We start from the raw sequence: 17,032 nt of genomic DNA on the forward strand, positions 1-17,032 counted from the left end.
GTCTCTTTCAGACATCAATGCACCAGTGTGTGTATGATTGCTTGGATATGCATGGCTAGTGTGATACCTGTGTGACCTGTGTGAACAATTCCAGCTGCTGCATTGCATAAAGCTTCCTCAGCCCACATGTTTTTCTTGGTTTCTGGCTCCAGGTAAATGCGTCAGGCTGAGTGTGCCATAGCTGCTACTAGAGAGATGATTGTCGATTGAAAACATGTCATCAGTGTAGTTGTGTGCAGTTAATTTTTAATTTGTGGCCTTGCGTGGGGGAAATACAAAAAGGGTATTTAATGCCTAAACAGTGGACCTACAGCTACCAGATGGCAGTGTATTTTCAACACTCGAAGGCCACACCCCCTTTTTTCCAGCTGAATCTAGGGCATGAGATGAACTACTGTGTACTCAGTAAGAAAAAAAAAAAAAAAAGAAGAAGACATTTCACGTTCATTTTCACCATCCTGAATTATGTCCAGGACACCACCATCCATATAGAGTGCAAAGCTCTTCCTCTGACTGCTGCTCTTGGAACAAACCGAGAGCTTCCAGCACATTGCCTTGCCTGGATATACACACAGAAACAACTGCACGGACTCACTTAATTGTTATGGAAGATTTATCAGTTCTCACTAGGAGCAAGAGCAGGCAGGAAACACTGAGTAAACAGCAACAGAAGGACTTAATACAAGTTTATTTGTGAGAAAACGTAATAACGAAAAGACAACCTAATTTAAACCATTATTTAATTTACCGTTCGTTCATCCATTTTCTACCAGGAGAGGATGTGTGTGTTTCAAGGTTCTCTCTGAAGTTCTATTCATAAAAGCTATTATTTGAAAATGTAATTACATTTTTGTTTTTTTTGCTGTGAATAAGTAACATCTTCAAATGGCCACGCTGTTTTCAAGCTTTGCCGGATCCAAATATGTGTATGGAATATCCAGATTTTCGTTTCTGGCCTGGATGGCAGCACTTAACGCTTGGAGCTCCTGTTGAAAAGCCTATATGAGCTTAAGAGGGATCTCTTCAGTGAAGTGATCATCGGGGTATTGGCCGAGAGGGACCTAATCAGAACAAGGATGAGAGAGGGTTTATCAAATGAGAGTGACATGAACAGACAGACAGCCAGACAGAAAGACAGATATCATTGGTCACTCGTTGGCACTTACAAAGTCAGATGACTCCTTGCTGAGTAGCCTCATGGCGTACATCCCCTGAACGGTTGTGCTGACGTCAGGAAGCATCTGCAGCATTGTGGCTTCGCTCGTGGTCCACTTCGCAGTCGGTGGAGGACGGTGGAGGACGAGCGAGGTGGGAGTGTTGGGCATCCAGCCGCCATAGTCATACTGCAAAAAAAAGATGGATTCAGTTCTTGCCTTTTTAAAGAAAATTTAAAAAGTGAAGCCTCAAATGAAATGTCTCAAAAATGTGTGTGTCAAAGAAGTATTCCTGAAGATGATGGTCAATGGGATGGATCCAAATGACGCAACATTTCCTATTGCAACGCCATGGTGTATGAAAATAATTGAAACATTTATTTTTCTTTTTTTCTGACCTGAGGGACTTACCTGTCCAGAGTTGACAGCAGAGTGCTGAGCTGAGCAGGTAAAGATCACCATGGTGACAAACTTGATCATCTCCACTACCATGGTAAAACTCTGGGGAATTCCTGAAAATTAGATGGCTTAACCATTTCATTTAAACATGTATGAATCTGATGGATGTATGGGGTCAGAGTTGATTTTATTGTAACAACATGCCAGTGTTTTTCCCTAAAGTCTACCTGTGGCAGCTTGGGAGAGAACTCCATGTAAGTTGTCCAGAACCCAATTCTGCAGCTCAGAGTCTTGTTGGACTTCAGCATCATTCTCATAGTAGTATCTGAGCACTCCCTGAACAAACCTGGAGAAAATAATAAAGTAATAGGAAGAAGAACATCCATTGAAGCTGAGTTCTATGGAGGATCTTCATATCCAAGCTGATGTAAAAAGACACTTTTTATTAAAAAAAAAAAAATAGTGTAAAAGTTAATGTATTTAACTATCTCTACTACTTTGTCTGCATTGCTTTGAGCCTAAAACCTCCCTAAAACCCTTACAAAAATATAAAAAGGCCAGCGGCCAGCCAGTGACACAAATATAAACATTGATTCTTGATGGACACTTGAGTGCTGCTGGCCATTCTATATTTTTGACAGCGTTTCCTGGGCCTTGCACCTCTAGTTTTTTGTGCATTTTGGAGAGCGCTCACTTTTCCCACTCTCTTAGCCATCCATAAACATAAAAGGTCTGCTCTTTTATTAGGTCATCTGATAAAAGAGCAAGTCTATCAACCTAAACTGGGCAGAGGAAATTAAATTAAGAAAAGAGACAATGGACTGCAAACAGAATCAGTGGAGAAGAACACTTCATGCAGACAACCTTTGAAAAAAAAGATAAAGGAAGAACACAGCATACAAATGATGAAGCCTCCAGTCAGACAGGGGTTCTTCACTGGGAGTAAGAACCCCTTCCTGCTGGGCAGACAATATTAAAACGGATATGAGGTCTCCACACACTGGCTGGATCTGCAACTACAGAGCCCCCGCTGAAGACACTGTGAGACCTACACTGTAATAACTGACTTTAATCTGATGCTCGTGCCTGCCCCCTTTCATATCGAAGCAACTATGATGTGTTATCGTCTCCATACTGCATAAAGGCAACTGGACGGCACTCCACAAGTTTTCCACAAGGACTTTAAAGCAGGCCCCTCTAATACCTGTTGATGATGTCCCAGAGCTTCAGAACGTCGTCTCTGTAGTAATAGTTGTTCACGTCCTCCATCCCTCTCGCCGCCATGTCCTCTGGTAAGCAGAGGGAGCTGTAGGTCAGTGAGGACAGCGATCTTTTCAGAAGTGAGATTGTGCTAGCCAGAGGCTGTAAACTAGTGGATGGACAGAAATGTGATGAAAAAGAAAAAACACAATCTTTAAAAAGACTTGAGATTGTTTATTTGTACCTTTGTGAAAGCTCCTCCCTCGGATATCAGACGGTTTCGAGCTAAGTGGTTGATGTGTATTGTGTAGCGAGTGTGAGGGACAAGGAGCTGAGAAGGAGAGGGAACACTTTATTCGACTGCAAAGACTCAAAACAAAAAGCCATTAGTCATTTTGCCTATTTCATTTTTTTGTCTGAGTAATATAAAATTTTACTACAGTTTGGCAAAAACCTTAACAAAAAAACACCGCTCTGCAGTTACCTTGTGCAGACGATGCACCATGGGCACATTGCGCAGCAGTGACACAGAGAAAACCCCTGCTGGCAGATGAGTGCGCAGCAGGTGAGTGTTGAGCTGGTGCTCCTGGAAATCTGCGCTCCTCACAAAGATCTTGGCTGTCAGCCAGTCGTATTTTGAGTCGGTGGGAAGGAAGATGGGATTGTCAAACGCTGGAGTCTGCTTCAGCTGCAGGATGAAAGGCTCATGGTCTTTTTGGTCATTTTTAAGTATGTACGCACACACACACACACACACACACACACACACACACACACACACACACACACACACACACACACACACACATTTATGTGACAAACAAGTATGTGTTCCAATCACTATCACAGAAAAATAAGAGTTGTAGAAATAATTGGAACTCAAGATGGCCATAGAATTATGTTCTTTACAAGTGTATGTAAACTTTTGAGCGCAACTGTATATATAAATGTATGGCCCTTATTACCCTGCACGCCCAGCTTGCACTCTGATCTGCTCCTGCTGTAACATGCTGTGAATTTCCCCACTGTGTGATAGGAAAAGTCTATCGCATCTTCGTGAGCATACCTGAATAGCAATGGGCATCAGCGTATTATCAGGTGTTTGATGCAAAAGTACAAGCGGCACACTCAAGTACTGCCTCTTCCCATTGATGGTGTTCGCTTTCACTCCATCCAGATGCTTGTAGTCACACAGGAAAATGTTGCCTTTCTATGTGGGTGATAGAATACAGGACTCCCTTGAACTAAATCAACATCCAATTCACGTGAAATAAGTGACTATAATCACCTTAAGTTCATCTTCTAGCGTGGACTCACCACCAGGGAAGACCATGCTACTGGTGACAGGGAGGTTAACAGGAAGTGCTGACCAACGCTGTATCAATATTGGGTTGATACCATTGAGAAACTGGTAAGCAAATAGTTGATCTTCTTCCCGGTGCTCCTGGACATATTCTGGAAAAAAACAGAATTGTGCTTCTATTAGTTTCTATCAAACATTTGTATTTTATCGGAAACTTTACTTCTTGCATGAAGTTGAATTGTGAGCCGGCTAAATCTCAAAAAAAGATTGTGATTATAGCAGCTTCAACAACATAAAAGCACCTGAACTCTGTTTAGATCAGTCCAGGGCTCATCGCACCAAACCTTTCAGCTGCAGCTCAAGAGGTATGAAGGTTCTCTTTATTTTTTTGTTTTTGCTGATGGAACTTAACTTTATTTCATAGAAGTACAATACGACTTTAAACAGACAGATACCACCACTGCTTGGTTGCTCTGTGCACATCCTGTCCACAGTTTTCCCTCCGTTTTTTTTTTTTTACAATAGATTGACATCTCCAATAATTTTGGGAGCTCACCCAGTTTGAAGAGTAGACAGGATCTCTGCGGTCTTGGTGAAGGAGAAGCAAACCTCACCAGGGAGATCCACAAGGTCGTCTACCTGGATGCTTCATACACACCCCAACTGGGACAAGAGGAGAGAGGCATCATCTGTTTAACATATACTTATGTACGCAATATGTCTGTTTGTATATACAATCTACATACAATAATTTGGATCACTATGTGGGTATTATTATAGCAAAATTATTTGTAAATGTGTATGGTGGAAGAACTTGAGAAGTTTCTTCTTCCTTTTTTTTATTTTATTTTTTTTTACACATTTGCGGATCTGGCACAGCAGAAGTAACAAAATTCACAGGTGTAAAGACAGCGAATCAAGAGCTCCTGTCGGAGTTGTAAGTGATGACAGACGTTTACTGATTTATGCTTCAGACATACAGACACGCACAGGCAGATCATGAATGCACATAGCGATTTTGTATACACACAAAGATGTGAATACGCACACACAGGTTGGAGATACACTTTTGCAAATAAGTTTGCTACAATAATACCCCATAGATCACACAGTCTGAGGTCACAAAGAGCAAAGGAGTGTGTCTCACCGATAGTCTTGCCGTCTCTGTTTTAGCTCCTGCTCTCATATCTAGCGCGAGGACTGCTCTCCCCAAAGACCCGCACAGCTTGTAAAACAAACATTTAAAAAAAAATGAAAACTAATCTTTGTCTCACACACATGTAACTGAAAACATTCACTCATTCATTTTTCATTTGATCTTCTTGTCTCTTACATTTATTTAAATAATATAATAATAATAGAAGTCACGTAGAAAAATTCTAATCATTGTCTAATTATTTCGCAGCACTCCTGGCCTGCTGCGGTGGTGCCCACTTAAAGAACCCTTAGCCCAGGAGTCTGTCTGTTTATTGCGGTCAGTGAAGGACACAGATCTGCTCCCTCTCTGAAGACCTGCACCTTGCTGTCAGTGACCCAGTGGTAGACGGGAAAGTTATAGACCTTTCCCTCAGGGGATTTCACTTCCACTTTGGAGGGAAACCAGGCGTCCTCTGGGAACACGAAGACAAGCTGTTTGTCAAGTTCTATCAGGAGCAGCTTCCCATGGTCACAGGGCAGGTCACGGTGAATTTGGACACCTGGGGAGAGGGGATAAGAATAAAGCATATTTGATGAACTCATCCTCTTCCTTGAGCATCTGTGACAGTCACAATTAATAACAGAACAGCATTATCGTCACACATGTGATTTTGAAATCTGGAGCCTTTTTTGAGTCAACAAATCATTACTGCAAGTGGAGAAAGTGATGAGGGACATACTGTTGCTCTCAAGAAGGCTGCAGGTCCTTTGAGGCTCATGAGCCACTGGCGTTCACTCTCCCCGTCTGTGCCAACCAGCTTGATAAAGACGTTGTTGAAGGTGGTCGCCAGGGCTGCGTCAGCTGTGAAAACAGTCACTTCGTAGTCCACCATATTCGTTTGGTAAAAGAAAACAAAATCCTGAAGAAAAACCACAATAACCACCCTCAAGATCTTTAATAATAAAAGATGTAAAAAAAAACAAAAAAAAAACAGAGGTGTTTGAGTCTAGGCAAATGCACCTCTTAAACATTTAACAGAGTTTAATAGATGTGAGCAAATCATATCAGAATCTACAATCCCTACCTGCGTGAAAAGGCAAACCAGTTCTACCCTCTTCATTTATTTAGTCAAGAGTCATCAAAACCTTTCAAATGAAGTCCGAGCAGCCTTTACTATATGTAAGTGTGTGTTATGGACTGATTGTGCAAAAAAAAAAAAAAAAAAGAAATCATTCACTCACAAAGTTTTACTGTGAAGCAACCTAAACATGATAAAAGACGTGGTCAGCAGTCTTGCATAAGCATGGAGCAGGGTATGAACAACTGTGTTAAATGTAAATAAGGCAATTAAAAATGTACAGTAGCTATGCATCACTTAATTGTATATGCTGCAAATCCATTAATTTATTTTCATTTATGTTTCTAACTGAGGTCAAAGTTAAAGGTGGAATTTCCCTCTGACTAAATGCCATGGAACAAAATAAAAGTCCTGTTTTATTGGTTTTGGAACACACTGCATTTTATTGACCACATTGCATAAAAAAAATGAAATTATTTCAGACATCATAAAAAAGTTATGAGTCTATGCAGATGTACCTGATCCACACTGCAACTTAGACTTAATGGCTCAGAAAATACTCACACAATGGTATGCAAAAAATCTATTCATTCCAACAGCCTGATTTCTCAGTGCAATGCTATGCAACAACGTACAACAGTTATTCAACATTTGTGAGAAAGTAAACAATTAAAGCATGACCCTGTGATGCAAATAAAGGTGGAAGGGAGTCAAAGTCTTTTAGTCTCTGTAGATCATAACAATACATAAACGTCTAATTACAAAAAGAAAAAAGCTGTTTCTTTTTCAGTTCCCGGAATTCTTATAGAGTCTTTCCACATGTCTCTTTGTTCTTGGTTCAGCCGTGTGACATCAGATCTGAGGGGAGGGGACCGTCAGCAGGCCAGTGGGCTTTAGCTTGTTGATTCCTGCATCCAGGATACACACCCGGGGGAAGTTTACCTTCACCAGGTGTGATGCAAACTGTTAAGAAACAAGGAAGGAGAAAAAAAGTAAACAATCATACTTTGAAGTCATCACTGCAGTTATGCAGCATAGGTACTTTACGCAAGAACTGCAGCAACGCCTTTGCCTTCGCATCACCTGTGTGCCAACTCCAGGTCACCTGGGCCAGACTGCAAAACTCTACTGTCTATATAAAAAAGAACGCGTAGGGTTTTACTAACTTCGTAGCAATAAAACCACAGAGATTCTGACAACTGTGCAGTAAAGCCATCAGCATTCTGACAGCCCTCGTGAATATCTGATACAAAAGAGCAAAAAGGCAACCGTTGAACCAAAGAAAAAGAATGAGTGACATGAATCCCTAGTTACACAACAGTATTATGATACAGTCTCATGACGAATTCATGACGCATTCCAAGAAAAGTCTCATCACCTGCAGCAGTTGCTGCACAAAGAAACGAGCAAACGAGGTTGTGCCATTGGACTTGTTTGTTAGTCAATGCAAGTAAATTGTAGATATCTTAAAAAAAAAAAAAAAAAAATCAAATGATAGATATATATTATATATTTTAAGAACAACATCAACCAATCATTGTTGGACATTAAGACAAGGACGGTTTGGTTTGGAAGATGTTGAGATATTTCACATTCTAAGAAAACACTTAAAATATCAATTGTGCGATTGAAAGACTGTTTCTTAATCACTGAACACAGAAGCCACAATCAAGTCAAATGTATTTTTTAAATAAACCTCCACCTCCAGGTTTGTAGTAAGGACTGGAAGTAGATGCAGACGTGACATTTAACAAAAAAAAGTTTTCTTACTGACCTTTATTTTGTTGACTTCATTTGTAAAAGGTCTAAATTTGGGGCAGGGAGGGCGTCTCTGTTTAACATCATTATTATTACTGCTATTTTTGAGTCAACCAATAAGTTCCTTGTTAAGGCTGCTGATTACAGGGGCCATGATCACTTCACAAAGTAATAATCTCCTCTTTTTACTTTTTACATTCTCGCAGGCTCCTAATTGAGATATAACTTCTTTCTTCTTTCTTTCTTTTGAAAAGTCTCTTTAATTAGGGCAAACTTTTGATTCCCCTGCTTTACTTTCACACACATGGAGAGCTGGGATGTTGCCTGAAGCAAAACTGCTGCCGAGTTTTTAGATTCAGGTCTGTCTAATGTATTCATAAGGGAGCACAAAGCAGAATTTCTAATTGCCAAAAGTGATGAGTAAAATAAAGTGACGAGTGTGTGCTTCTGCATTCTCACCATAGCGGCAGCATTCATGGTGTGGCTAATCACCACGATGACCCGCCCCTTGTAGGTCTGCAGGACCCCGGTCGCAGGACACTGCACAATCTCAACGTCTGATCCGAACTCTGAGCTGATGGGGACGTTGATGCTGCCAGTGATGTGACCTCGGCTGAAGCTGGAGTCGGCAAGGTTAAGGAGTGCAGCTTTTAACAAGTACAGCTCCTGCCTGGGACCAGAGAGTTAGCCAAGCCCTATTGGATTTTTTATAAGGTCACTCCTACATTTTTTAACAGGGACCATGTCTGGTGAAAAAGAAAACCCCCAAAACAGACATTGTTAATGCGGAAAGCAGCAAGGAAATAAAGTTAATTCTATAAAAACTTAAAGAGTAATTGTATGACCAGAATTCCAGTAGAAATGTATATAATGTCTGCATTGGAATGTTAAACAGCCCAAGAGGTATTTAACTGGTGACGAATTTGCTAAATGCAATGTGTCACACATCTATTAAATACATTTCAAATGCCCATCTGCCAGACAGTCCATTAACTAGGTCAGGAAGATTAGTCTATAACAATCAATGTCAGCCAATCATCCTTTTTCAATACTCGCTTCCTCCTGCACTCAGAGATGCAAGGGTCTGCTGGAGCCTCTCCCAGCTGTCATAGGTTGAAGGCAGGGTGACACCCTGGACCAGTTGCCATTCCACCACAGGGCCACGTTGAAAGACAAACAACTATTCACACTCTCACACACACCTAAAGACAATTTAGAGTTTCCCAATTCACCGCACATGTATATTTTTGGAGTGTGGGAGGAAGCCGGAGAACCCGAGGAGAACCCACGCAGACGCAGGGAGAACATTCAAACTCTACACAGAAAGGCCTCGGGCCCAGAATCGAACCCACAACCATGTTGCTGTGAGGCCACAGCACTAACCACTGCGTCACTGAGATTACCACTGCGCCACCGTGTTGCCTGCCAATCTACAGGAACAAGTTGGTAAATTGATTGCTTAATCTCCAAATTTGGTGCGGTTATTTGCTTTCCCTTTATTAACAAATAATGCTGCACAATGCTTATTAAGCGCCATCATCACAGCACCCCTGCTGTGGCTGTAGCTCCTCTTTCTCCACAAAGTACGGGTGGTACCATCATTATCTGACCGGCTTAAAAAAGTTGGCAAAGAAATCTAAAAAGTTCAGGCAGGAGCTTCACAACACAGACTGGTGAGATTTCAGACATCAAATTTTAAAAATCAAATGGCATTGATGGATACTAATTTAGCCTGGCTCCAACGCTGACCATCACATTCCCTTTACAGAGACACAGGAAGAAGGAAGGATGTGTGCAGAACAAGACTTTCTCTCAGTGAGACTTTTCTCCTCCTCCACGTACAGGCTGTGGTTTGACCTCTTATATATAATGCACGCTTTCTTGTGCCCGTGGATTCTGCCTGGGTTCACCGCCCATTGTGCTGTGTCGTCGAGTGCCACCGTGGTCTGGATGTGCTTCACAATTTAACGAGCCCACCCGCTTTGCACAAACCTCACTGGCTGGTAAGAAAACTGAACCACAGCTGTACATATAGCTGTTTACAAAAAGATATCAATCTCAGACGCTGCCATGGGAAAGTTCAGCAAACACAGCGAGGGGAAAGAGAAAGAGGTTGCGCGTGTGGGTGTGAGAGAGAGGGAGCGAGAGAGAGAGAGAGAGAGAGAGAGAGAGAGAGAGAGAGAGAGAGAGAAAGAAAGAAAGAAAGAGGGAGCATATAAAGAGGTGTTTCATTTGAGAAACTGACAATAAAGGAAAATCTATGTGGTTAGGCAAAGATATTATGCCAATAATGAGAAAAATGCATTCATATGTCATGTTATTGATGTATGCATCACTCAACCGCCATTTTCCACTACAGTGGCACTACTATTGAAATGGATTAATGCTGCACATTTTAAACAAAAGTGGTCAAATGGCCTCTTTTCATTAGTGTCTCATTATCATGCTAGATCATAAAGACACCTCAAGAAGACACAGAGTTACAATTTAATATGGTGCAAAGTATCATATAATCCTCAAAATCAACATGGTAATATGACTTGGACCTACTGAAACCAAGCCTGGTCTTCACAAAGGGCACATGCAAGTTTTAGCGCAGCAGAAACACAGCAGCGGGTACCCTGACAGCTGTATCTAGATTGTCTATAATCCCGCAGAGGTCTTAATTTAATCCACTTTGGTGTCAGTAAACACTCACAGCAGAGCTCTCCCTCTGACCATCAGACTGGAAAGGGGGCAAATCCGGTGAAAGTGGTCAAATCCCTTTTGCCCATGTGGTTTAGCCCGAGGAAGCTGTGTGACAGCGGTGGAATTTGGCTGGAGGAACTGCCATTCCAAAATTCCAGCCTCCACCAGCTAATCCCTATTGATTAATGACTCTTTCACCCCTGGGACAATTATCATTCCACTTCACCATCAGAGAGTTTGGGGGGTTCATTTCTTCCTGCATGTGACTGCGCAAATGTTTCTGTCCGTTATTTTCTCAAGAGCTAGAAAATTATGGAGGAAGCGGCTATTGGGTCAAGTAGTGGTAAATGTCAAAGTGAGGGTGAAGAAATCAGCATTGTCCATTGGGCAGCAAATATGCACATGGATGCATGTGTATTTTAATCCTGACCTTATGTACATACTCGATGCGGGAACGCTATCAGAAGAGGATGGATGTGGCACAGAAACTCAACTTCTTGTGCCAAGTTCTTACACGCACTAAAAAAACAACCTGCATGCCTGCACAGATGCACTGGCCTACGTGCAAGGACTTGGACCATGAACTGAAAAGAACCAGAGTGATTCCTCTGTTGGAGAAGGCAGAGAATCAGGCTCATCAGAGGAACATACAAGTCTACCGCTACACAAGAGGACATTCAGTCGAAGTCAGAGTGTTTTTCTCCAAAATCCAGTGACTGATCCAGACTACAGTTCATCCCAGAGCCCAGTACACTAAGCATTTTGTGAGGAGGGTTTTGAGCTTGATACCCATTTTTGTGTTTTGTCAACTCCAACAAAAACATGTTTCCTAATCGCCTGGACTGATTCAAAAATGCGTGTTATTATGTAATTTCCAAGCTGTGGCTGAATCCTACCATGGAAAGGCTGAAAAAACACAACGCTTCAAATCGGAGCAAGTCTGCACAACCTTAGCAGCCTTATCGAGAACGGCAGATTGTGGTTTTCACTTTGTTGGAGCGAATCCAGGGCTGCGCATATCACCTCTGTTTTGCGCTTCTTTATTCCATCTTTGCTCTCGCAGAAAAAAAAAATGCATTTACATTTTAAAATGCTGGGAAGAGTATAAGCGGCTGGCAGGTACATCTCAAAGCATAACAGGAAGCCAAAGGATACTCCTCTGCAGCGCGAATGTCAACAGCGATGATTTTGGGCTTGCCGGCTCTGGTCCTTTTGATGGGCCCAGTCAGCGACAGTTCACAGAGGTCGATTAAGTCTTCGGCAGAGATCCTGGGGGATACTTCTGCTTTCAGCTCGCCGAGTGCCAGCGGCTCCCGAGACTGCAAAAAGAAAGAAAGTCAAGAAGAAGGTCAGGGAGGTGAAGGAAAGAAGAGGAAGATAATTTGAATAATGCTTCAAAAGAGACTGAAAGATGAGGGCTGGAAGTTGCCGCAAGTGTAGAACCAGGAATCACTGACTAGTCCCGGATCCCAACAAATTGCCCTCAGTGCAACTGATACTACACACTATCCTTACTGAAATATAAAAAAAATAACAGATATGAATTGTTACGCATTTCAATTCAGAAAATAATTGCTCCGTTCTGTGTCAGAGAGCTTCACAGTGGAGCAGCCGCTGTGGCCGGAACAAAGTCTCTGTCAGAACCAAGGTGCACTGGCCAAACAAGTTTATTAAAACAAAGCGCTGGAGACTGGATCGCTGCTGGCGGCATGAACCTGGATTATTATCCCATTGACATGGAATCATTTTAAACACACAAGCAAAAAAAAAAAACAAAAACAAAATTGTGTGATTTTATGTGTTATTGACTGAATCTGATTGGGTTTCCATAATAATGTCCAAGCCACCACAGAGTGAATTTTGCCATAAATCTTAACAGGCTGTCACATTCAGACAGCCAGTCTTATTAGTGGTGTGATTTAGTTTTTTCCTCCCTTTACTTCCTGACCAAAAGGCTGCGCACAGAGTTCAGCATATCTTTTACGTTCTCTTTTTAACTGACTCTTTATATTTGCTTCTGATTTATATTCATAGCATGAATATTCAAATTGCCATCAGCTCGGCAAAATAAAATAAAATAAAATAAAATAAAATAAAATAAAATAAAATAAAATACCTGTCTCAATTCTTTGGCACGTTCGTTTGTTTGAATATGTCTGAGAGCAAAGCTTCACTCGACGGCGTTTGCGGCTTATTGTTCTCGGCGAAAGGCTGCCTTCCACCGTTTGAATTATCAGGCTCGGCAAAAAGGCTTTTCTTGGCCACATGAGAGAACAGAACCCCGGGTCTTAATCTACATATTCATGATGTCTTACTGCCATCACCGATAGCTTCATTTGTCGGGAGAAAATACAATTTACCTTTCAGATTTCAACTTTCATTTGACGTCCAACAACCAACGACCAAAATAGTTTATTCTGATTGAAAGCAAAAGTCGATAACGTCGCATCTATTTGACACGATATTACAAGAGCAAGAAATACCGACGGGTACACCTAGTGTTACATTTTCTCAAGAGTGCAGCCGCAAAATAACAACGTTGTTAAGTCGACACTCCCCCGTGTTGGTTTCAAATGGGGAGCCTTTGTAACAGAACTAATATGTGGTTGTGTCCGTTTTAATCCCTGCAGAGATCAAACCAACTGGGTCCGCTTATAAAAAGTGACTCTACGCTATAACCAAAGTTTTAACAAATATCTGGGTTTTTTTTGTGTCAGAGGCAGTACAGCCACTGTGGAACCACTGCGACTGGCAAAGCAGAAAGTGTCCCTTGGGGTGGAGTCAAAGCAGGGTTTGGCTGAACCTCTTCCATCTTTCAGGGGAGCTTAAAAAAGAAAAGTAAACAAATACATATAAAACAACAACATATTGATTACGTTAATTCACAGTGTTGTCCATCTCCACATTTTCACCATCCTTGAGGTAAACAAAGGCTTTGCTCTGTACTCCCTGGAGTACAAACACTCCTGAAAAGCACTTTTCACACAACACAACACATTAGGTGACACATTCATTTGAACCTGTTTAAAATAAATAAAACAACCCTACATACTGCCTCTTTTCATTTAAACTCATTCTGACGCCAGAGAAAAGGGCAATGAATAAATTAAATGGCTGATGTGTAAAATCAGCATTGATTTTCATCCAAATTATATGAGCACAAAGAAAACAACCTTATTGGCCACTCATAGAGGCTTCCTCGCGAATCCCTCAGCAGAGTTTACTTGTCTCAAAATCAATTTGTACCCCACTGACTGCTGCAGCAGAATCTCAAGTCCAAAGGGACGGAATAAATCTCCAGTCCAAAGGGAGGACGTTTACACTAATCTGTGACACAATCTTGGTTTGGGACCAGATGCAGGATTTATGTTTTCAGCGGGGCCCTTTGTGCTTGAGCAGACACAGCTTTTCGCATGGCTGAGCAAAGACTGCGACCGGCCTCGGCTGATGCTGCATACCGCTGGATAATGCTGAAGCTCGGCAGCGCTACACTTTCCACCGGCAATGCGGAAACAAGGCTACAGTGACAGAGTGGCAGCCACCCGCTGGTTACGGTCTTCCATTGCAAAATATGGATGACGCTGACTCATCACTGTGAAAACACCCCGGGGATGGAGCGTTGCCAGGCCCACTGGGAGCGGTCGGTGGTTTAGGAACAGCAAAGCAACCCCTCAACATGAGAGGACAAAAACTGTCCGCTTTTGTTGTTTTGACTTGACTTTGTATAGTGTATTATTACTTTATTACATTCATAGAGACATTAAGAAATATTCATGATGTAGGTTTCATGTATTTATGTGTAATATATGTATATTTTCACTCTTACCAATAAAACTCTGATTTAAGGTGATTTTTACAGTTCTCTGAACTGAAGGAACCGCCTCCTTGAAAAGAAAGCAAACAGCTACATAAACATTCAAGGGGTTTATTATTTTTTTCCACCAGCAGCACCGAGTAGTAAAAAACCACAAAGTACAGTCCAGTGTGTGGGAAAACTGTGTATGTGCCCACGCACTGCACTCACCCGTGTTGTGCGGTATTAAGCACCCCTGCTGCGAAAAGCACCCGGCATTAGAAGATTGTCGCCTCAAATGACAGGAAATGAAGCAGATAACACCACATTAATTAACGGTAGACTTTGTAAGTGAATAGTTTGACAAATAAAATCAAGGCACTTAAAAACCTCTCGGAACTGTAAAAATGACAGTTTAACTTTACCAGAGTCCCAAGGTGCTGTGCAGGTCAGCTGGCTCCTTAAGTGCAAAAAAAAAAAGAAAAAAGAAAAAGAGAAGCTCAATGTCAAAGTCTCCTCTAAAATTAGTTTGCTTAAACCATTTTTAGCTTTTGTGTGGACTTTTTTGCGAATCTTAAGCTCTTTTTTTCTTTTTTTCTTTTTTTAAAAACCCTGATCGGTAAGAAGGGTGAAAGCGCATCAGTAAAACCTCAAAATGTCTCAAAAAATAATAAAACCACAGATGCACTAGAGACAGAAATAGGCAAAAATATGCAGCCTGCCATTGCCTGGGGCTGATGGAGCGCCGTGTAGTGACTCAAATGTCAGGATGAGCAGCGTGCGCCATCGCTTGATGACACTTTACGCATTTTACTGGGCTGACAGTTGCGAAGGCCTAACTGGCGCTGCTGATAAGTAGACGTAAAAACCTCTGCAGTGGTTTGTGTTTGGGAGTGTGCCGGTGCACTAAAGCCTACAGTTCATGGTTGCCAAATCAAAAGAAAGAAAGGAAGGAAGGAAGGAAGGAAGAAGAAACAAAAATACTCCCTTAAAAAACCTTTCCCTGTGCAATTTCTCATAGAACACAGTTCCCTGCTAGAGCATAAATCTGGGGATGGTGAAGAGCATTATTGGGGGCATGTGCTTTGAAAAGTGCTGACAATAAATACCTCCTCACTGCAGCTGCTCACATTCACGCATAAACACACACCACTTACACATAGAAGATCATTTTAAGGCAAAAAAAACATGGAACAAAGCGTTCCGTGTATTTCCTGATGAAATTCTGGCCACACAGCAGTTAACGCCGTTTCTCTGAGAGGAGTCAAGTTTGTTTGTGAGGTGAGGAAAAAGTTGCTGAATTTCTTTGAGATTTTCCCGAACAAAATGGCAACATTTGATTCTAGCCGTGCATTTATATGTGACTACACCACATTCAGAGCATTTACATCAGATGAGAAATAAACAAATTCTTCATGTGATCCATCTAAAAGTGGGCCTTTAAAATTGCTATTATCGAAACTACTACCAGTGCTGCTGGAACTTGGTACCACTAAAGATCGGTCAATAATCGAGTACCCTCAGGTTTCTCGTGTACAGGGACAGACTGCAATAAAACTATTGAGCCATCACTCAAGTTAGCGCTGCATGTAACACAGTGTTATAGTCTGCAAAAACAAGTGTAGCTTTAATCTCGCATTGTCGAGGTCTCCTTGTAATTAAGAGAGAATTTTCAGCCATTCACGGCTAATGTCGTATGCGGCGCACAGTATAATTGGGAATGCTTCATTGCTCACAGTGTTCTTTGGTAAATGCTTCTCATAAGGTTTAAATAATTGGAACCAGAGAGCATTTCTAATTGCTTGGTGATATCTATCAGATGAATTAGTTAAATGCTAGCTCAGCCATCTGTTCTACGATGGCGAGTAAGGGAAATGCTCATCTACTGGACTCAAATGGACACCAGAATGGAGTGTAATGCTATCCATCCATCCATCCAGCATTGAGGTGTAAGGGAGCTGAACCCTGACCTGATGTCATTTGATAAAAGAGTGTTACGCCATGGATTTTTCTTCTTTTAAAAAACTAATAATATGTAAAGTGCACCGCCAGCTAGTCATCGAGGCCACTTCCAACCGCACAACTCAGCCCTTTTGTCACTTGTCTCACATGGGAACACATTAAGCTTTTTAACGCCATGTGTTGCCGAAAGCGGCTGTGCAACTGCTGCGGCGTGACAGGACTGGAAAGTGAAAGACCGCTGGACGAGGGCAACTCGAAGAGAAAGTGGACTATCTCACCCAATTAACCATGTGGAGACAAAATAAATTAAGGGTGAAGATCGATAAAATGCTATTTATTTAATGTTACGGGTACAGCACGTTTTTTTGTTTTGTTTTTATCTTGTTTGTGTCCCCCAGCTTAGCAGCTCAGAGGAGGGAGGGCTCGTTTTCTGCAACACACTCACTCAGAGCAAGCTGAGTGGACAGCGGCTGTCCACTAAGATGGATGTGTGCTCGGCGCAAGGGCCGAGAATGTGCTGACGGAGCCTCCTGCTCTGTGAGCAGGATGGGGGGGGGGG

General features: G+C 41.9%; 1 protein-coding gene and 1 pseudogene across 2 annotated transcripts in view; both read right to left on the minus strand.

Moving 5' to 3' along the window:
* Nucleotides 1–672: 672 nt before the first annotated feature.
* LOC142897902 (arachidonate 12-lipoxygenase, 12R-type-like) lies at nucleotides 673–6,086 on the minus strand (annotated as a pseudogene).
* A 600-nt stretch (nucleotides 6,087–6,686) lies between these two features.
* tbck (TBC1 domain containing kinase) overlaps nucleotides 6,687–17,032 on the minus strand; it is a 33,539-nt gene continuing 23,193 nt past the window's right edge. For both annotated transcript variants that reach the window (XM_076032105.1, XM_076032113.1), the window contains exons 23-25: nucleotides 11,874–12,037; nucleotides 8,490–8,649; nucleotides 6,687–7,235 (exon numbers count right to left, since the gene is read on the minus strand). In XM_076032105.1, the coding sequence (XP_075888220.1) occupies nucleotides 7,125–7,235; nucleotides 8,490–8,649; nucleotides 11,874–12,037 (435 nt within the window). In that variant the 3' untranslated portion in view covers nucleotides 6,687–7,124. The remainder of the gene's footprint in view (nucleotides 7,236–8,489; nucleotides 8,650–11,873; nucleotides 12,038–17,032) is intronic.

The sequence above is a fragment of the Nelusetta ayraudi genome, unplaced genomic scaffold (assembly GCF_046127955.1).
Source record: "Nelusetta ayraudi isolate G7.1 ecotype Tasmania unplaced genomic scaffold, CSIRO-AGI_Nayr_v1 ptg000004l, whole genome shotgun sequence".
NCBI lineage: Eukaryota > Metazoa > Chordata > Actinopteri > Tetraodontiformes > Monacanthidae > Nelusetta > Nelusetta ayraudi.